The sequence below is a fragment of the Salmo salar genome, chromosome 04 (genome assembly GCF_965601325.2).
Source record: "Salmo salar chromosome 04, fSalSal1, whole genome shotgun sequence".
NCBI lineage: Eukaryota > Metazoa > Chordata > Actinopteri > Salmoniformes > Salmonidae > Salmo > Salmo salar.
This window is the reverse complement of record NC_138294.1, coordinates 65624073-65646729: the sequence shown is the minus strand read 5'-3', so window position 1 is coordinate 65646729 and position 22657 is coordinate 65624073. Positions and strand designations below refer to the sequence as shown.

Below are 22657 nucleotides of genomic sequence, written 5' to 3'. Positions count from 1 at the left end.
GAACCAAAAGAGTTGTCTGCGTCGTGTTCATTTTTGCTACGGTGTCATTCCGCCTCAAAAAGCACTGAGAAATGAATCCAACTGATTGCACCCAAATTGCCAATTATAATTTATAGGATTCATATAATAGTCAAAAAAATAGAGTACCTTTTATTTTACTAGGCATTTTACTTGATACATTATGAATATGGTATTCAGGTGAGGTTATCTATGAGATTATCGGTTTACTGTTGTGCGCATTATTGTTTACAATGACGGACTACCCCGGCCATGCCCTAACCCAGACAATGCTGGGCCAATTGTACGCCGCCCTATGGGACTCCCAATCACGGCCGGCTGTGATACAGCCTGGAATCAAACCAGGTCTGTAGTGACGCCTCTAGCACCGAGATGCAGTGCCTTAGACCGCTGCACCACTCAGGAGCCCAACATCTGATTTGGATCAAACTTTTTTTCAACAATGAGTTAGACATGAGGCATCCAAGGAATCCCCCCTCCCAAAGATGATGTCCATGCATCGGTTTTGCAAAATAAAATGCCTTGCTTTTTCAAGCTAATTTACTTGTGGGGGTGCTAGCAAAATAGCTTCTGTTGTCATTGGATGAAAAAGATTTGACGAATGTGTTGCACTAAAGTATTTTATGAGAAGAAAAACTATAGTTGCACACCCCTTATAAATCTATTGAAGTAAAACATCACTGTTGACTTTCAATATAAAACTCAGATGAAATGGTTTAAAACAGATTTTTATTTGTATGGTCTGCGTTTTGAAAATGCAGATTTCTGAAAGCTAATGCGCCGCCCGAGGCTAGTGGAGAGACAGCCTCATTCTGGTCCAAAATATGATAAAATAAAACATTGAATTGTTTTAAAAAGCTAATGATACAGTATTTATACAAACCATACAACTCTATGCACAATGACTACTTTGAACAATATACACAGTAAATAAAAATTACAAACATTTACTGGAAAAACTGCAGATGCAAAGTTTGGTAACATAATTACGGTCAAATCTCCCCAAATTGTATTCTGTTACCAAACTTTGTATCTGCACAGTTCTTCCTGTAAATATGATTTTGTAAAATTTTCTAAAGAAATTGTTAAAAGTAGCCATTGTGCATAGTTTGTTAAACATTGAAATCAATGTTTGTTTGGTATACATTTTAAAGTGAAAAACCTGAGTCTCAACATAATTCTGTTCCCATGAAATTGCCTAGCAGAGTGACTGGTAGGTAACAGGACCCATTTCTACACAGCAGAAAGCCATTAGAGCATCAATATTTCAGCGTGATGCTGCCGAAACTGCTGTGAGCTTAGAGCCAGAAGACACCGTGTGGTCAGGAACCAGGATAGGGACTAGGCTAAAGAGAGCAGCTTGAAGCGAACAAGTTCACATTAACGTTTTCAACCCCATATATACTGGACAACACATGACTCATGGTGTGGTCAACTTCACACACATTATAGTGGAAGGAGACAGGGAGGTGCTTCTCAAGCTCAACGCATTTGACAAGTTTTTCTAAATCAAATCCAATTTTATTTGTCACATGCGCCCAATACAACAGGTGTAGACCTTACAGTGAAGTGCTTACTTACAAACCCTTAACCAACAATGCAGTTAAGAAAATATATATATATTTTTTAAGTAATAGATATGAATAACAAATAATTAAAGAGCAGCAGTAAATAACAATAGCAGGGCTATATACAGGGGGTACCAGTACAGAGTCAATGTGCGGGGGCACCGGTGTTGAGGTAATATGTACATGTAGGTAGAGTTATTAAGTGACTACGCATTTATAATAACAGAGTAGCAGCAGCGTAAAGGGGGAGGGAGGGGGGGGGGTGCAGGTAGTCCGGGTAGCCATTTGATTAACTGTTCAAGAGTCTTATGGCTTGGGGGTAGAAGCTGTTTATAAGCCTCTTGGACCTAGACTTGGCGCTCCGGTACCGCTTGCTGTGCAGTAGCAGAGAGAACAGTCTATGACTAGGGTGGCTGGAGTCTTGCGGTCGGAGGCTGAGCAGTTGCCATACCAAGTGTGCTAAGTTGTGCTGAGCAGACCCTACATCTCCGTAGCAGATTGTTTTGACAACAGAGGTTAGGGTTAGCCAGCAGCCTAACTCTACCACTGCAAATAAATATGGTTTCGGTGGGGAAAACAGTACATAGGCCTAGCCTACATTTGAGATGGTTTGCTTGCTATTATTATCACTAAAAAAGCTTGACCGACAGCAACTAAAACTACCATATGGTGTGATTGGGATACAACAGCTCCCTGCACTGCCATCAACGTGTAGCTACTTCACCAACCAAATAGACGAGAATAGCCAAGCCATGTGCAGTTTCCGTGATGACGCTTATGTTCATAACCATGTCACTGCAGTTGTGGCTCCTGAATATTGATTTTGTGAATGATCTCCAGTCACAAAAAATGTCCCCCAGAAGAAATGTAGGTAGGGCAGCTTGTCTTTCTAAACAGAGAAATCATTCACCTACAGCTTGAATTTGCAATTATCTCAGTTCATGTACGTACTATGAATGAGTGTGTGCACTCAAAATAAGACTCAGTGACAGTATGGGTTAAAACCTGGTTTAGCCCACTCTCAAGCAGGCGATGGATCCCCACCTATAGCTTATGACTGACTGGCTTACATCAACAATAACATGGCAGAAGCATGGCTGGTTAGTTAACTAGCTATCGCAACAAGAAAATCAAACACAAAGATAAGCCGAAGACAGGTGAGCATGTACAGGTTACAACAAACATAAATGGGGTTTCAGCACAAGGCGTTTGACAAAATCTAACTCAATGGCAACAATAACTAGCTAGCTACCTGCCAGGCAGCTAACCACAGTGTGACGATATTTAGCTAGCATGCTAGAACAATGAGACAGACATTCCACCGGATGTATAAATGTGAAGCATCCGCTTGGCGTTTCCACTCACTACCAAATATAGTAGTGAGAGGAAGCCCACTGGCCGGCATGGGAGAAGATGTAACGATGTGGATTTGACGATATTCTGCACATTTTCTCATCGATTACATACAGCTTTCTGTTGCCAAAACTAGAATATGTTATGAACAAAGTGGACTACGTTTTGTAAATCTCGTTGTTTAGGAGTACAAAGGCGAATTGAGTTATTGCACACACGCACTTCACGAGGCGTTCCCAAACGGAAATATGCAGATGAATACTAGAACGTGCCAATAGGATCTCGCTAGCTCATGCTTGGCTCTGCCCACCTCCTTGCTTGTTCTGTCCTAATTTGTTCCCATTGGAAGCGACAGGCGATGGTCTCTTGGTTTAGTTATAAACATCGTTGCTAAGGTATCTTTGTGTAGTTAGCAAAAGTGTACTTACATTTTGGCTGTTATAAACATGCCGTAGCTAACTGTTCTACAATTAACGTTACAAAGTATAATCCTTACCCTTTTCAGTGTCCTAGGACGAGCTACCTTCTTTAGAAGCCACTGGCTGTGGCTGGAAATTGTCTGGAGAGGTGGAGCGGACTCTTGAGTCTCAGTCACTTAATAATAAGGAATTCCCACGACCACGCCGACAAATTGTGGAACACAAACATTCTTTCCCATTCACCCCCATTGTAGTAGCCCCAATTTCGTCGTCGATTTTGTTACACAGAAATAACAAAACATGCCGGAAAATTACTGTGTTGTTCAATTTACATGTAACCAGGTCAAAAATCGCGACATACGGATCGCAAAGCTTCCGAGTGGCGCAGCGATCTGCATCTCAGTGCTACAGACACCCTGGTTCGAATCCAGGCTGTATCACAACCGGTCGTGTTTGGGAGTCCCATAGGGCGGCGCACAATTGACCCAGCGTCGTCCGGATGTCTCTGGTGTAGGCTGTCATTGTAAATAAGAATTTGTTCTTAACTGACTTGCCTTGTTAAGTAGGTTAAAAAAAAGAAAAAGTAGTGAAATAGAGCCTGCGAGAAGGGCTTCAGGCTTTTATAGTATTCAGCAGACCAGTAGGCTACACGTAGTGGAAAACATTTCATCAGAATTAGCTAAGACATTTAACTTGTTTAGTGTAGTCCATGTGTAACTCCACTAACTGCTTGTAGTGGTATATTCCATGTGTTTGTGTTGTTGGTCTCTTGACTAGATCATGTGTTTGGGTTGGTAGCTAACGCTCACCCACATGGCTGCTAGCACCATCATGAAAAGGGGCATGAAGGAAGCCCTATTACATTTTTCGAAGTAGTGAGAATGCTCTGGGGCAGGCAATGTTTAAAAGGAATCTTTAGACATGTTGACTTAAACAAGCAGTCAACAAGAAAATTGCGTTTGAAAGTCAATGGGGGTAACCACACCCACAGGCAGGCGTTCTAATACCGACTGGGACTACTGGAATGGTGGAGTGCAGTAACATTCATGTAATTCATTGTGTATTTTTACCCTGACCCTAAATGCCTTCAACCATTCTAATTCCTCAGTCAGTATACCAACTATGTGGAATATTTTGTTATGAGAGAGCTGCATCTTGAAGCTATATATTATTAGGCTTATGATTAATAAGACACAGATCATTGCCAAGAAGTGGAGGGAGAGATGGCATCCTGGTAAAGAACAAGGCCTGCACACTATTAAAACGTCACACAATGATTAAAGCTCCCAATTCACCTCTTTATTGACAACATTTTGATCCAAAACGGATCTTTAACAGTGTGCAGGGCTTCTTGTTCTTTACTAGTATTCTTTATTAGCTCAGCACCTATGTTTTTAAGGATGTGCGTAAGACCACAAACTTCTAGGGATTATACCCTGCCCATAATGTGGTCAATCAAAAAAATGGTCCAGTTGTGCTGATGCCAAATTGTTGCACTGATGAATTTGACAAATGAGCCTGGTTTCAATGATAGATCAGCAACGTATCCCAGGTTTTCAATTTAGGAAACTGAAGTTATTTGGTAGGTTGCTTAGTTAATTTCATGGAAGTACTGTACTTGGCAACTTGAACCATTGGCACATTGCATGCATAACATTATCCAGCCCGGAAGAAGAAAACACAACTACAGAGACTGATCATTTTGTACAGACTAAGGCAAACTGTATTTGTACCTTATTATAAAAACAAAAAATATGACTTACTATTAGCACAATAGAGCATACCCTTACAACAAATAATACAATATGTAAGTTAAAGCAAGATATTAGCCTTGAAAAATTAGGCCACTAGTCAAGCTGTGCATTGTTTTTCCAACTTTCCCATGCCATGAGCAGCCTAGACATGGGCCCGCTATGGAATCTGCAAAAGACATTCACCAGCCAAGGGAGAAACTTCAATAAGGTGCAAGGAATGTTCCTCAAGTCTAAGTTGCCTAAAATACTGAAATAAATAAATACAATTGTATTCTAACCCCCAAACCATCTCTGCAATTCTATTTTAAAAGATTAAAGGCTCTATCTGCGACAGGCTTCATAAAAATCGACAAAATCCAATCAATTGACACCCAACGGTAAGAAAGTGGCAACTCTTAACACTTGTTGTCAATCACTCAGCCTAGTATCATAGAGTTAAACAGAGGGAAAATAAAGTCACATTATCCAAGCCAAACTTAGAGACCTGTGTAACATGACATCAATAGCACAAAACAAGTAAAAAATACTATCCACCCTGATCCACCCGACACACAGTAATAACCTACTGTATTGTTTGGTCTGTTATAAAGCATTAATAGGCCTATACCGGAACAACCAAGCTGTCTGGAGATACAGTAATGTGTTATTTGTTCTGTTATAAAGCATTAATGGGCCTATAATGGAAAAACCAAGCTGCCTGGACATACAGTAATGTGTTGTCTGTTCTGTTATAAAGCATTAATTGGCCTATTCTCAGAAGAACCAAGCTGTCTGGACATACATTTACAACACTGCATTACTGTATTTCATTCTGCAAACCAAGTCATGGATTCACAAACATTGCACATAATAATTTTGATCCCGAGCCCTCTAAAACAAGAACTTGTAGCCTACTCTATGAAAATGTAATTGAATGGACATATCAATCTGACATCTGTATAAATCTAATATGAATTAACTAAACAACACAGGGAACAAGAAAGAAAACAGAACTAACCCATGGGGGAGGTGACAATAGTGTCACTGCAGTTGTCCTTGATTAGAAAAAAATAGTGTCGTTTCCTGGTTTAAGCTCCATGTAGGTGAAACAATTGCCCTTAGGAAAAGGCACTTAAGCTGAATTTATTTAATCAGTAGAAATACCATGTCATATAAAATTATCATATGAAACTTGTATGACTAATCTATGTCATGCTGCAAAAGAAGATGGAATTGTTGAAGCATATGTCAATATAATGGCAAATATACAGTATCATCAAAAATCTGCTAAATTGTCAACTTGAGAGCTTGGGACTATAAGGTTCTAGCTGCAAAAACATGATTCTGAGATAATTGGTATTTAAAATACCACAATTCATGTTGTTAATTTCGAAAGAATACAAGATAAAAATTGCTGATACCATTCAAACCAATGAGAGTTGGGAACTTTGAGTACTATATAGGTAAATAACATTGAACAAGGCTATGTCAATAACTCAATTTTGACAAAAATGCAGATAGAAGCAGTTCGAGCTATAAAGTTCAACGCCAAAGACCCAAAGATGGATGTCACCACAAACATGGTCAAAAGTATATGGGCACCTGCTCATCGAACATCTCATTCCAAAATCATGGGCATTAACATGGAGTTGGTCCCCCCTTTGCTGCTATAACAGCCTCCACTCTTCTAGGAAGGCTTTCCACTAGATGTTGGAACATTGCTGCGGGGACTTGCTTCCATTCAGCCACAAGAGCATTAGTGAGGACACACACACACTCGATGTCGGCGTTCCAATTCATCCCAAAGGTGTTCGATAGGGTTGAGGTCAGGGCTCTGTGCAGGCCAAGTTCTTCCACACCAATCTCGACAAACCATTTCTGTATAGACCTTGCTTTGTGCACGGGGGAATTGTCAAGCTGAAACAGGAAAGGGCCGTCCCCAAACTGTTGCCACAAAGTTGGAAGCACAGAATGTTCTAGAATGTCATTGTATGTTGTAGCATTATCATTTCCCCTTCACTGGAACTAAGGGGCTTAGCCCGAACCATGAAAAACAGCCCCAGACCATTATTCCTCCTCCACCAAACTTTACAGTTGGCACTATGCATTGCAGGTAGCGTTCTCCTGGCATCTGCCCAACCCATATTCGTCCTTCGGACTGCCAGATGGTGAAGTGTGATTCATCCCTCCAGAGAACACGTTTCCACTGCTCCAGAGTCCAATGGTGGCGAGCTTTACACCACTCCAGCCAACGCTTGGCATTGCGCATGGTGATGATCTTAGGCCTGTGTGTGGCAACTCGGCCATGGAGACCCATTTCATGAAGCTCCTAACGAACAGTTCTTGTGCTAACGTTGCTTCCAGAGGCAGTTTGGAACTCGGTAGCGAGTGTTGCAACTGAGGACAGACGATTTTTACACGCTTCAGCATTCGGTGGTCCCGTTCTATGAGCTTGTGTGGCCTACCACTTCGCGGCTGAGCCATTGTTGTTCCTAGATGTTTCCACTTCACAATAACAGCACTTACAGTTGACCGGGGCAGCTCTAGCAGGGCAGAAATTTGACAAAGTGACTTATTGGAAAGGTGGCATCCTATGATGGTTACGTTGAAAGTCACTGAGCTCTTCAGTACGTGCCATTCTACTGCCAATGTTGGTCTATGGCGATTGCATGTCTGTGTGCTTGATTTTATACACCTGTCAGCAACGGGTGTGGCTGAAATGGCAGAATCCACTAATTTGAAGGTGTGTCCACATACTTTTGGCCATGTAGTGTATATGTTGTGTTCTTAGCTTTTTAAGTGCAAATTACTTTTAGCAGCACATTAAAAATGTTCCTTCATCTATAGAAACCCCTTCAGAGAGAAATTCTGGTTTTACTTACAGGAAGCACATGCACCATTTTCAACCGCCAGATAAACATTTCCAGTTAAAAGAACATATGGGATCCATCAAGAGGAAACTGAAGTAAAATAACTTTGACCATGCCCCTTTAATCTATTTGATTTTCAACTCTCTAATTTCCTTTGGGTCTTTAAAACTGTAATGGTAAAAAGAGAATGACTTTCCAAAGCCATGCTGATCACAGACTGTTTAGCAAAGAAAAATCGACACTTACTTACTCAGTAACAAAATAGACATTTACATGTAGCTATATACAGTACTTAAACAATATTTCCCCAGCTTGCTTAATTGCATCCAGTTTCTCTCGCGACCAAGAAAGTGGTTACCACAGAAACGCACAACGTAGAATGCATAACAGCATAAGTAGGAATGAAGACAAAGGGACAGACAGCACTGGAGTCACAATATGAGATTAACTTGACCCTTTTCTGAAAAACCTTGGCCGATCTACAAGGTTGGATGAGAACAAAAACTCCCAGAGTTTAACAAGTAAAAAATAAGAAGCAGCCAATGAGACCCTAGGTAAATACTGTTAAAAACAATTAAACACAAAGGAAACATTGGTCACAACTATTGAGTTAGGAAACAGAAGCACAAAAGCCAGACTCCCTCCTTTCTATAAAACTCAGCACTTCATAGGTTTCAGTTCTTGAAAAGGGAGAATAACACTGACTACCCCTATTCTCTCTCATCCTGAGGGACCAGGAAGGAGATCAGTTGGCATATCACAACAGGAGTCCACCTCACAACACAGACAGCAAGATCTTTTGTCGTCCTGCTTTACCACCATGTGATCTTGAACTCGTAGATGGGCCTCTTGCAGTAGTAGTGGTTGATGAGGTGTTTGTCACAGACACCGATGCATTGTTGGTCGGCCGTGATGCCACGCTCCGCCAGGTCACTGACGATGCAGTGGAGCAGGTCGTAAACGTCCGCCACCGCCTCCCAGGGCCCGAACGACACGTCCACCTCACAGTGGTGCTCGAACAGCTTGGCCTCACTCTCCGTGCGCTCGAAGCGCAATGAATTGAAGAGCGGCCGCTCGTACGGCGTGATGGGCATCTCCTCCTTGTACACGCAAATCTTAAGCTTGGCGAAGCGAGCCTTCCTCTGCATGGCCCGCAGTTTGGCAATCTCCACGATGCGCTCCAGATTATCTACAAACAAAACAAGGGATAACTAACTTCACTCCAGATCTAACTTTTCTAAAGGAGTTCATTGACATATTTCCATTTACTTGTCACATTTCTACTTTATTGAAGTATAAACTTTGAATATTGAAATAACTTCAATAGTCAATGTCACATAAATTTAAGCATGTTGTTGCAACATTACTATCTGTAATAAGGTTGACCCAGTTAGATTCAGTGTGTGAGATTGTGTTGGTTACCCTTGTAGTAGGGCAGGAGGTCGAGGAAGGCCTGGCGGACTTTCTCTCCTGTGAGTGGCTGAGTGTCCTCCAGGCTGTCCAACAGGGGACCAATAGCATAGTACTGGGCCTCCCTGTGTACCGCCCTCACACGATCCCTCTGAGGTAGTTCACCCTCGCGCAGGAAGTTCAGGATGTCCCTATACAAGGGACATGCAAACACACAAACACACGTGTTGTTTTTTGTTAAAATTGCATCCACTATCCTCAGTCTGTTCATTCAATAGCAGTTTCATGTCAAATGTGTTGTAGAATAAGGGACTGGCATGCTCATTCACTATTATTAGCATGTAATAAGCATTTTTTGCTGCTGGCTATTTGAAGAGAGCTCACCCGAAATATGCCCCATCCCGGTCAATGAAGAAGCGACCTTCAGCATCACGTGGGATGTGATGGCGTCCACTAAACATGGCGGCGAGCATGGTGTCCTCATAGCGCCGTAAAGTGGACAGGCGGGTGGTGAAGTAGGTCCCGCCCACGTTGAGAGAAATAACCTCAGGAAACTACAGGTGATTGGGTTAAAAAAAATAAAAATAATAATAAATACATTTTAAAAAATGTAAAAAATCAAATCAAATCTGGAAAAAGTGCATTATCCATTTTGGAAAATATGTGCATAAAATACAGTACATTTATTTTTGTAAAAAAAGGTGTAAATCTTTCATTCATATTGCATTCTTGACACCATAAACTTATTATAATTTTTTATTACTTTTGTATAGCATTAGAGCAGTATTCCTGTGACATGTACAATAAATAATGTCCTTGTCATTTGTTTCCCTCATCTTCCTCTGCAGATGCTCCACAGTAGCATAATAACACCAGCAATAACAGGATGGGATTACTGAGGATAATATCCTAATCACAGGGCAGATCTTGACAGGACACATTGGGCCCAACAACACAAGTGACAGTCACTGGACATGACACTGTAAGCAAGGGCTTCCCTAGACACGAGTAAAGAAGGTCAATCCCAGCGAGGGGCTGTCACAGATAATAACAGCCATGTGATAAGAGCCAATTGGGACAAGGAGCCAGCCCTCTCTGTGGGGTGGTGAACCAATCAGGGTAAAGATCACACTGGAAGAAAAACTACATGGTTTATGCATCTGTTGCCTGTGGAGATTGATCCATGGCATATCATTTACAGAGGTGGAACGCGTGGGAAAGAAACGGTCGAAATAATGCTGAAATTCATAGACTAGGTGCAAAGATAAAGAGGAGATTCTCAGCGATAGCGACGTTTAACAGTTCATATATCCATGGCCACCACTGCACTCACATCCTAAACCCATTTAATCCCCACAACGTTCCTAGAATAAACAACAACAAACGGCCATCTCGTCCTTACCTCTGGAGATGGAGATTCGTTAAAGGTGGTACGAAGAGACTTGCCTAGATTTAGGTTCGGTGCGGGGGTGGCTGGCTTTCGGAAATCATCCTCCGCAGAGTCCGAACTCGACATTGCATCGCCTGGTTTATCAATCTCATTTGCGGCCGAGAATACCACCATCACTCTCGGCTGAGGGAGCGCTCGCCTCTCCTGAGCGAACCTCCTTACCCGTGAAGGAGCCACGGGTAACGGGCTGGAGTTGTTGAAAGAGAGCGGCGGTCGTTCTCCGTTAGAAGCCTCGTCAGATCCATAATGCTGCATGCACACACACCAGGTCTGCGAGTGTGAGTCAGGTGAACTCAAGTCAATCCAATCGCCAAGGATAAAGCACAATCCACGTTTGCTTGTGAGGGGACAACACTGTCATCAACCTAGGGTGGGACCTGTCAGCTGATAGGGACGGACACTTACAATATGGTATGAGCTAGTCTACCTTATCTACTTTGCTTGAACTCCTAACGCTCTCTGACATATTGCAATACGGTAGCTTGGAGAAGACCACGTTACGCACAGCGAGAACCTCAAACTGCTACGCCCACCAGAGCGTCAGTTCTGTGGGCTACTCTAGCCTACAGTGGGTTGCTTAGCCTACGTTCAATTCGTAGCTTATATCCTTTCAAGGATTCATAAAATGCGTAAATTACGGTATACACAGAGACTAACCAATGCCAAACGTGATTTTATACAGAAAACACAAACCTTTAAAAAATGATTTGATATAGGCTACGAATAATATTAGCCCAACAAGAAATGTGTGAAAATCAAATGTTGCAGTCTCCAGATAGCACGACAAATCATAAAATGCTGCTACAATGTAAACCTCATACTAGGCGTGATAATATTCACAGGTCATGTTGGCCTTGCATCACTAGGTTACTTAGCTATAGGTCTATTGTTACTTTTTGCTGAGGCCAACATTAGAGGCGCAGGCTTGGCCATAGACTTTACGTCTCAGATGGGTTGGACATTGCACCCTGTCTTTTAAATAGTGTATTTCTATTGCACATTTATGATTAAGCAATACTTTACTTTATTCCAGGCTATAAAACTAGGCTAAATGTTCTTCTGCATTTTGCTAAATGTGTTAGATAGCCCTGTATTCTTTAAAATGTCAATAAGCCTGCAGCTCCGCATAAGCCAACTCTCCCTTGATTCTGTAGTAACAAGATGCACATTAGTTAATGCAAATTCTGCATTTTTATCTGGCTTGTGTATTATTTAGCGGTCAGCTGTGTAGCCCACTTTCAATTTCAATTTGTGCGCAAAATCAGGAAATATGTACCGACACTGTATGTAGGTCTTTGTGCGGTGCCTAAGGTTGCTGTCAGAAAAGTCTGTTTATTTTCTCAGCTTTAAATATTAGTTACAGGATACACTGATGTGCAATACACCTACGGATAAGGAACAATACGGTCTGCAGCCAGAATAGGCTACACGAGCGTGAAGATAATGAGGAAAGTGACATAATACTCTTGTTCTACCTCTGCTGAGTAATGGCAGGTAAAATACCGTGAAATAGTGTATCCGTGTCACATTGGATTGTCATAGGCCAGCAGAGCAGACAGCATTGTATCATGAGCAAGTTTGTTATTCTTCCTAACTCATTTCAAGAGGGCCCCTTTACTACAATGTATAAAGGCCATATGCGTTTACAAATATAGTATATATATTTATTTACCGGTTGAAAGGTGTGAGAACTGGGACATAATACATCTGCAAAACACCATGTACTCTCCTTACCCTCGTTTTATTCAGCCTCTGCCCAATTCTGTGTGTGTGTGTTTGTGTTTTAAGTGGCATTTTGGTGGCACAGAAATGACCAGGCATTTACAAAATGCATGTTAAATGGTAATTATTCAAGAGCCTATGAATTAATTGTTTTGTTGAGATAAATTCAAATAAGCATCACTACGCACAGTTGATGTGATTGAAAGTAGGTCTACCCATTGATACAGTGCTTTCGAAAAATATTCAGACCCCTTGACTTCTTCTATATTTTGTTATGTTAGCCTTATTTTAAATAGATTTTTTTTTTATCCTCAATCTACACACAATACCACAATGACAAAGCAAAAACAGATTAAGACATTTTTGCGAATGTATTAAAAATAAAAAGCAGAAATACCTTATTTACGTAAGTATTCAGACCCTTTGCTATGAGACTCGAAATTGAGCTTACTGCCAAAGGTGCTTCAACAAAGTTGAGTAAAGGGTCTGAATACTTATGTAAAAGTGAAATTTCAGTAAACATGTTTTTATACATTTGCAAACATTTCTAAAAACCTGTTATCGCTTTGTTATTATGGGCTATTGTATGTACATTGATAAGGAAAAAAATGTAATCCATTTTAGAGTAAGGCTGTAACAACAAAATGTGGAAAAAGTCAAGGGGTCTGAATACTTTCCCGAATACACTATAATTTACTGGTTAATACCAGGTAAATGCAGTGTAAACAGGTCAAACCTATAGTAAAGTGCTATAGGCCTACCAACATTTCAATGTCAACAGCTCAGCAGCTGCATGGAGTGAGGACCAAATTCATTGAAAAGGCATCTAAGGTCGTTCTGGACCAACTGATGGATGACCTCTTGGAAGACAAGGTGCTGAACGATGGAGAGATAGAGGGGATAAAGGAGGAGTACAAGCAGAGGGCGGATAAGGCTTGCCAACTTATTGATAGTGTGCGCAGGAAAGGCAACATAGCCAGTGAGATGTTTCTCATACGACTCCAGGAACAAGACAACAATGTCTACAGCGAGCTAGGCTTGACCCCCAGGTCTACCTAATAAGAATGAGAGAACAAGGTTAGTCTGACATTTGACCCCTCACTTGGGGAGAAACCAGAGAAACCTTGGCTGCAATATAGTTCTTTTGACTTTTTATTTTTTTATCTCCACAGGGTCCAACTCGTGTCCCTCTCCTGAAATACCTGAATGTGCCACCCAATACACAGAAGCTGTTACTTCACACATGCATTTTGGCCAAGGATTCTTAAATGTCTTGATTTACTGTATTTTCAAACAAATGAAATATCAATTTTTCTACCAAAATGTTATAATCTAATAAATACTTTTATTTACTATTGCGTTCTGGACCATTTTGGCTCACATTCTAGCATCAAATATTAGATGAATAATGAAAGATATCTCAAACAAATCCAGAGATCAGTACCAGAGGGCCAACCATATATAGTGCATTCAGAAAGTATTCAGACCTCTTGACTTAAAACATATTTAAAAAATAACATTACATCCTTATTCTAAAATGGATTACATAAAACATTTTCCTCATCTACACATAATACCATATACTGACGAACTGAAAACAGGATTTTAGAAAATGTTGCAAATTCATAAAAAATTTCAATCAGAAATAACTTATTTACACAAGTATTCAGACCCTTTGTTAGGAGACTCAAAAGTGAGCTCAGGTGCATCCTGTTTCCATTGATCCTTCTTGAGATGTTTCTACAACTTGATTGGAGTCCACCTGTGGTAAATTCAATTGATTTGACATGATTTGGAAAGGCACATACCTATTTACATAAGGTCCCACAGTTGACAGTACATGTCAGAGCAAAAGCCAAGCCATGAGGTTGAAGGAATAGTGCTCCGAGACAGGATTGTGTCAAGGCACAGATCTGGGGAAGGGTACCAACACATTTCTACAGCATTGAAGGTTTACAAGAACACAGTGGCCTCCATCATTCTTAAATGGAAGAAGTTTGGAACCACCAAGACTCTTCCTAGAGCTGGCCGCCCGGCCAAACTGAGCAATCGGGGGAGAAGGGCTTTGGTCAGGGAGTTGACCAAGAACCCGATGGTCACTCTCTCCAGAGTACTTCTGTGGAGATGGGAGAACCTTCCAGAAGGACAAACATCTCTGCAGCACTCCACCAATCAGGCCTTTATGGTAAAGTGGCCAGACAGAAGCCACTCCACAGTAAAGGCGCATGACAGCCCGCTGGGAGTTTGCAAAAAGGCACCTAATGGACTCTCAGACCATGAGAAACAAGATTCTTTGGTCTGATGAAACCAAGATTGAACTCTTTGGCCTGAATGCCAAGTGTCACATCTGGAGGAAACCTGGCACCATCCCTACGGTGAAGCATAGTGGTGGCAGCATCATGCTGTGGGGATGTTTTTCAGTGGCAGGGACTGGGAGACTTGCCAGGATCGAGGGAAAGATGAACAGAGCAAAGTACAGAGAGCTCCTTGATGAAAACCTGCTCCAGAGCGCTCTGGACCTCAGACTGGGGCGAAGGTTCACCTTTCAACAGAACAATGACCCTAAGCACACAGCCAAGACAATGCAGGAGTAGCTTCGGGACAAGTCTGTGAATTTCATTGAGTGGTTGAACCCTATCTAACATTTCTGTAGAGACCTGAAAATGGCTGTGCATTGACGCTCTCCATCCAACCTGACAGAGCTTGAGAGGATCTACAGAGAATGGGAGAAACTCCCCAAATACAGGTGTGCCAAGCTTGTAGCGTCATACCCAAGAAGACTTGAAGCTGTAATTTCTGCCAAAGGTGCTTCAACAAAGTACTGAGTAAAGGGTCTGAGTACTTATGTAAATGTGATAAAATCCTAAAACAATGTTTTTCTTTGTCATTATGGTGTATTGTATGTAGATTGATAAGGATACTTTTTTAAATCCATTTTAGAATAAGGCTGTAAAAAAGTCAAGGGGGCTGAATACTTTCCGAATGCACTGTACATGCTAGCTGGAGCCCCAGACATGTCTGATTACAACGTCAGATCTACTCCTTGGATCTTTGACAAGAGGAAACATTCTCCAGTCTTACGGATGAATGATGCTCATTAATGCAGAACCATTAGGCTAGAAGTAGACAGTATGAGGGAAGCCACACTAACAAAGAACTGCTTCCCCTCACTCCTATTCATAATTGACACAAACATGCTTTTTGCAGAGGAAAAACATAATTCAGCCTTATACCCCAGATTCTCCTGGCTAGTGGAATTGATTGAATAGCATCATCAGCGTGTGCAGTGAAGTTGGTTGAGGCTGATCCCACCAGAGGACTGCTGTACAGTGACAGTGAAGATGTACTGATGGATTCCCCACCAAGGCCTTCTGTTTTTTTGTTGACCTAATTATTCAGTGCAGACATCTCTCTTGTAAGGACATGTTCCCCTGTGTTCCTAGCCAGATGGAACATACTGTTTGTAAAGAGATGACAGGAAGTGTATCAAAAGTTGGAACAGAAATTAAATAATTAACGCTTTAGTAAAAATTATATACCATATGGTGATAGTGGGGCCCGAAATTGACACTCCTGATAAAGATTAGCAAAAATGTCTGTGTAAAATAAATAATTCAAATACTGAGCTATATTGTACGTGGCTAAAGAGCTCTATTTTCCTGTAATCTGACCATCGCATTGGTTCCAATCCAAGTACCAATGCTGTTTAGAGAACTCCAAGTGTTTACATTTGTTGTATGATATGAAAATAGAGCTCTTTGGCCCTGCAAACCAGTGGTGGGTTTGACGTAGAAATAAGGACACATAAGCTGAAAAGAACCCCATACCTACTTTAAATATGGTGGTGGATCTTTGGGGCTATTTCGCTTCCACTGGTCCTGGGGCCCTTGTTAAGGTTAATGACATGAACTTTACCCAGTACCAGGACATTTTAGCCCAAAATCTAGTTGTTAGTTGCCAGGAGCCTGAAACTTGACTTCCATTGGATATTCAAGCAAGACAATAAACCCAAGCACATATCCAAATCCACAAAGAAATGGTTAATTGACCACAAAAATCAACATTTTGCAATGGCTAACTCAGTCTCCGGGCTTGAATCCCATTGAAAACTTGTGGTTTGATTTGAAGAGGGCAGTCCATAAGTGCAGATGAAGGATATCAAGGATCTGGAAAGTATTCTGTACGGAGGAATGGTCTAAGATCCCTCCCAATGTGTTCTCCAATCTCATAATACATTTTAGAAAAAGGCTCTGTGTTGTTATCCTCGCAAGGTGAGATATTGAAAAGGTATTGAAAACGGGTGTCAAGAATTTTGACCCCTATCTTATTATCAATTATTACTTGTTAAACAAAATCTCTTTCTCTGAGAAATTGTATTATAAAATAATTTCCCCCCAAAATGTTGTATACAATATAGCTCAGTATTAGATACAAATGTATAAATTATACAGTCATTTGTGCTCATCTTTATCAAGGGTGTAAATAATTTCGGACCCCACTGTATATATCATATCACAAATGGTGATATGATTAGGGTGCATTTCCACTTTTCGCAAACTATTACTTATTTACCTTGCAAAGTATCTTTGTGCCAAAATAAAGAAGTGATAGTTGCGAGTGCAGTATCTTCTTTTCTCTAAACTGTTCCCCAAAAATTATTTTCCCCTGCAAAGCAATCCCTAGATGTGTAAGTGCATGTAACCTTTGTTCCAAATTGAATGTAAACTCAGCAAAAAAAGAAACGTCCTCTCACTGTCAAATGCATTTATTTTCAGCAAACTTAACATGTGTAAATATTTGTATGAACATAACAAGATTCAACAACTGAAACAAACTGAACAAGTTCCACAGACATGTGACTAACAGAAATGGAATAATGTGTCCCTGAACAAAGTGGGGGTCAAAATCAAAAGTAACAGTCAGTATCTGGTGTAGCCACCAGCTGCATTAAGTACTGCAGTGCATCTCCACCTCATGGACTGCACCAGATTTTCCAGTTCTTGCTGTGAGATGTTACCCCACTCTTCCACCAAGGCACCTGCAAGTTCCCAGACATTTCTGGGGGGAATGGCCCTAGCCCTCACCCTCCGATCCAACAGGTCCCAGACGTGCTCAATGGGATTGAGATCCGGGCTCTTCGCTGGCCATGGCAGAACACTGACATGCCTGTCTTGCAGGAAATCACGCACAGAACGAGTAGTATGGCTGGTGGCATTGTCATGCCAGGATGAGCCTGCAGGAAGGGTACCACATGAGGGAGGAGGATGTCTTCCCTGTAACGCACAGTGTTGAGATTGCCTGCAATGACAACTAGCTCAGTTTGATGATGCTGTGACACACCGCCCCAGACCATGACGGACCCTCCACCTCCAAATCGATCCCGCTCCAGAGTACAGGCCTCAGTGTAACTCTCATTCCTTCGACGATAAACGCGAATCCGACCATCACCCCTGGTGAGACAAAACCGCGACTCGTCAGTGAAGAGCACTTTTTGCCAGTCCTGTCTCGTCCATCGACGGTGGTTTTGTGCCCATAGGCGACGTTGTTGCCGGTGATGTCTGGTGAGGACCTGCCTTACAACAGGCCTACAAGCCCTCAGTCCAGCCTCTCTCAGCCTATTGCGGAGAGTCTGAGCACTGATGGAGGGATTGTGAGTTCCTGGTGTAACTCGGACAGGTACAGGATGGCAACAACTGTCCTGCAGGTGTGATGTTCGGATGTACCGATCCTGTGCAGGTGTTGTTACACGTGGTCTGCCACTGCAAGGACTGTCAGCTGTCCGCCTGGTCTCTCTGTAGCGCTGTCTTTGGCGTGTCACAGTACGGACATTGCAATTTATTGCCCTGGCCACATCTGCTGTCCTCATGCCTCCTTGCAGCATGCCTAAGGCATGCTCACGTAGATGAGCAGGGACCCAGGGCCAAACAGGCAGGTTATATCCTGCCTGTTTGGCCCTGTCCGGGGGTATCATCGGATGGGGCCACAGTGTCTCCTGACCCCTCCTGTCTCAGCCTCCAGTATTTATGCTGCAGTAGTTTATGTGTCGGGGGGCTAGGGTCAGTCTGTTACATCTGGAGTATTTCTCTTGTCTTATCCGGTGTCCTGTGTGAATTTAAATATGCTCTCTCTAATTCTCCCTTTCTCTTTCTTTCTCTCGGAGGACCTGAGCCCTAGGACCATGCCTCAGGACTACCTGGCATGATGACTCCTTGCTGTCCCCAGTCCACCTGGCCGTGCTGCTGCTCCAGTTTCAACTGTTCTGCCTGCGGCTATGGAACCCTGACCTGTTCACCGGACGTGCTTGTTGCACCCTCGACAACTACTATGATTATTGTTATTTGACCATGCTGGCCATTTATGAACATTTTAACATCTTGACCATGTTCTGTTATAATATCCACCCGGCACAGCCAGAAGAGGACTGGCCACCCCTCATAGCCTGGTTCCTCTCTAGGTTTCTTCCTAGGTTTTTGGCCTTTCTAGGGAGTTTTTCCTAGGGAGTTTTTCCTTGCCACCGTGCTTCTTTCACATGCATTGCTTGCTGTTTGGGGTTTTAGGCTGGGTTTCTGTACAGCACTATGAGATATCAGCTGATGTACGAAGGGCTAGATAAATACATTTGATTTGATCTTTTGGTGTTTTCCAGAGTCAGTAGAAAGGACACTAAAGAGGCCTACGTTTTCAGAACTGACCTTAATTGCCTCCCATCTGTAAGCGTCTTTTTTTTTTTTACCTTTTATTTAACTTGGCAAGTCAGTTAAGAACAAATTCTTATTTTCAATGACGGCCTAGGATCCTAGGAACTTTGGGTTAACTGCCTTGTTCAGGGGCAGAATGACAGATTTTTACCTTGTCAGCTCGGGGATTCGATCTTGCAACCTTTAGGTTACTAGTCCAACGCTCTAACCACTAGGCTACTTGCCGCCGTCTTAACGACAGTTCCACAAGTGCATGTTCATTAATTGTTCATGGTTAATTGAACAAGCATGAGAAACAGTGTTTAAACCCTTTACAATGTAGATCTGTGAATTTACTTGGATTTTTACAAATGATCTTTGAAAGACAGGGTCCTGAAAAAGGGACGTTTATTTTTTTGCTGAGTTTGTGCATTGTAACACTCTCCAGCAGGTACATTTCACTGGTCATCCCCAAAGCCAACACCTCATTGGCCGCCTTTCCTTCCAGTTCTCTGCTGCCAATGACTGGAACGAATTGCAAAAATCACTGAAGCTTGGAGTCTTAAATCTCCATCTCTAACTCTAGCTGTCAGAGCAGCTTACCAATCACTGTACCTGTACACAGCCAATCTGTAAATAGCACACCCAACTACCTCATCCCCATGTTGTTATTTATCTTTTTGCTCTTTTGCACCCCAGTATCTCTACTTGCACATCATCATCTGCACATCTATCACTCCAGTGTTAATGCTAAATTGTAATTATTTCGCCTCTATGGCCTATTTATTGCCTTAACTCTCTACTCTGATAAAACATGTACAGTGTGTACAAATGTATGTGAATTTAACTGAACTTGTTTTTCATCATCTTTATCGCAAATATGATTCACTTTTTAATTTTAAGGGGAACCCTTTTAATCTTTGAATCAGATAAAAGCCCTCATGCTTCACATAACATACTGGCAGCGTACATGCACAGTGATTCATGTGAACACCACAGTGTCAGTTCACTGTGTGATTCATGTGAACACCACAGTGTCAGTTCACTGTGTGATTCATGTGAACACCACAGTGTCAGTTCACTGTGTGATTCATGTGAACACCACAGTGTCAGTTCACTGTGTGATTCATGTGAACACCACAGTGTCAGTTCACTGTGTGATTCATGTGAACACCACAGTGTCAGTTCACTGTGTGATTCATGTGAACACCACAGTGTCAGTTCACTGTGTGATTCATGTGAACACCACAGTGTCAGTTCACTGTGTGATTCATGTGAACACCACAGTGTCAGTTCACTGTGTGATTCATGTGAACACCACAGTGTCAGTTCACTGTGTGATTCATGTGAACACCACAGTGTCAGTTCACTGTGTGATTCATGTGAACACCACAGTGTCAGTTCACTGTGTGATTCATGTGAACACCACAGTGTCAGTTCACTGTGTGATTAATGTGAACACCACAGTGTCAGTTCACTGTGTGATTAATGTGAACACCACAGTGTCAGTTCACTGTGTGATTAATGTGAACACCACAGTGTCAGTTCACTGTGTGATTCATGTGAACACCAGTGTCAGTTCACAGCATGCCCTAATGAAAAAAGAATTCCTCTATGGTTGACAAACAGTGACAAAACAGGTCTGACTCCAATGCTGCTTTCTATTTCCTCATCTAATTGCACCTCGTGAGCAGCAACAAACAAATGATTTTGAGGCAAGTCATTACTCAGTTATTATCTTCACTAGCGTATAAACAAATGCAATCTTCTTGTCTAGGCCTACTACTGTCATTAGCCTACTCTGGGCCCTAAAAGGCCACATTTGCTGAGTGATTTTTTTCAGTTAAGGATAACAGACAAAAGACAAAAGCTAAAACATGCCTTCATTTACAAGAATAACCTATTGCTTCAAATCTATTGCTAAAATAAGCTACCTGCTGCCTTTGGGGAGGCAGGTAGCCTAGCGGTTAGAGAGTCCAAATCCTGGGTCAGACGGGAAAAATCTCAGGAAGTAAGATCCCATTGCCTGCCGCTGTGCCCCTTGAGCAAGGGACTTAACCCCCCACAACTACAGCTCCTCAGGCGCCCAGTGTGGCAGACCCCCTCACCTCTCCAAAACCTGTATGTGTCTCTTTCGGAGGGGTTGGATTAAAATGGAAGCTCAATTTCGGTTTGACCTTGTGTGCAATTGACCAATAAAAGCTATCTTAATTTAAATCACTTAAAAATCTATTATGAATGTTCTACTTTGTGTGTTATTCCTTCTGATGCAAACATTGCACCTACGTCTGTAGTCAATGACAACTACAGCATCTTTTCACAGTTTCTCTCCCAACCCTGTACCAGGGTACCTCCTCCCTTACAATTGCAGTGGCAGTGCTATATAAAGACTAGCTGAGCACAAGGAAGATATCCAGTGTGCTACAGAGGGAGAAAAAGAACAAACAGGTCACAATGAGTCATTCACACAGCTCCCATGGCTGCTGGGAGCGGAAGTGAGGAGTGATAGCACAATGACAGCCAGGTGTCTATAAATATAATGCACTACACTCGATACCAGGGTGCATTGCGGTTGTGTGAATTCTTACACAGTGAAAGTGTGTATGTGTGTCTGCAACACACACACACACACACACACACACACACACACACACACACACACGGCACCAAATCAGAGTGCAGTGTTATGATGTAATTATAAAGAGATCATCAGAGAGCAGGGTTATAAAGATGTCATCATGAAGGAACCAATCAGAGAGCAGAGTTAAGACGATTTCACATCCATAAAGACGAGCAAGCACACACCTTCTTTAGAAAATGTCATTTTGTAGTTATAGATAGATATATACAGCGGCTTGCAAAAGTATACACCCCCCTTGGCATTTTTTTGTATCATTTGATTTACACAACATGCCTACCACTTTGAAGAGTCACAATAAAATATATTTTGCAACAAACAAGAAATAAGACAAAAAAACGGAAAACTTGAGCGTGCATAACTATTCACCCTCCCAAAATCAATACTGTGTGGAGCCACCTTTTGCAGCAATTACAGCTGCAAGTCTCTTGGGGTATGTCTCTATAAGCTTGGCACATCTAGCCACTGGGATGTTTGCCCATTCTTCAAGGCAAAACTGCTCCAGCTCCTTCAAGTTGGATGGGTTCCGCTGGTGTACAGCAATCTTTAAGTCATACCACAGATTCTCAATTGGATTGAGGTCTGGGCTTTGACTAGGCCATTCAAATGTTTCCCCTTAAACCACTCGAGTGTTGCTTTAGCAGTATGCTTAGGGTCATTGTCTTTCTGGAAGGTGAACCTCCGTCCCAGTCTCAAATCCCTAGAAGACTGAAACAGGTTTCCCCTCAAGAATTTCCATGTATTTAGCGCCGTCCATCATTCCTTCAATTCTGACCAGTTTCCCAGTCCCTGCCGATGA

At 42.0% G+C, this 22657-nt stretch overlaps 1 protein-coding gene across 1 annotated transcript; it reads right to left on the bottom strand.

The window, feature by feature from the left end:
* Window positions 1–4635: 4635 nt before the first annotated feature.
* kctd7 (potassium channel tetramerization domain containing 7) lies at window positions 4636–11721 on the bottom strand. The gene is made up of 4 exons (XM_082974619.1): window positions 10774–11721; window positions 9756–9925; window positions 9384–9562; window positions 4636–9150 (listed from the first exon to the last, which is right to left on the bottom strand). The coding sequence occupies exons 1-4, from the start codon at window positions 11074–11076 to the stop codon at window positions 8774–8776; spliced, it is 1029 nt and encodes a 342-aa protein (XP_082830745.1). The 5' UTR covers window positions 11077–11721; the 3' UTR covers window positions 4636–8773.
* Between the last annotated feature and the right edge of the window lie 10936 nt (window positions 11722–22657).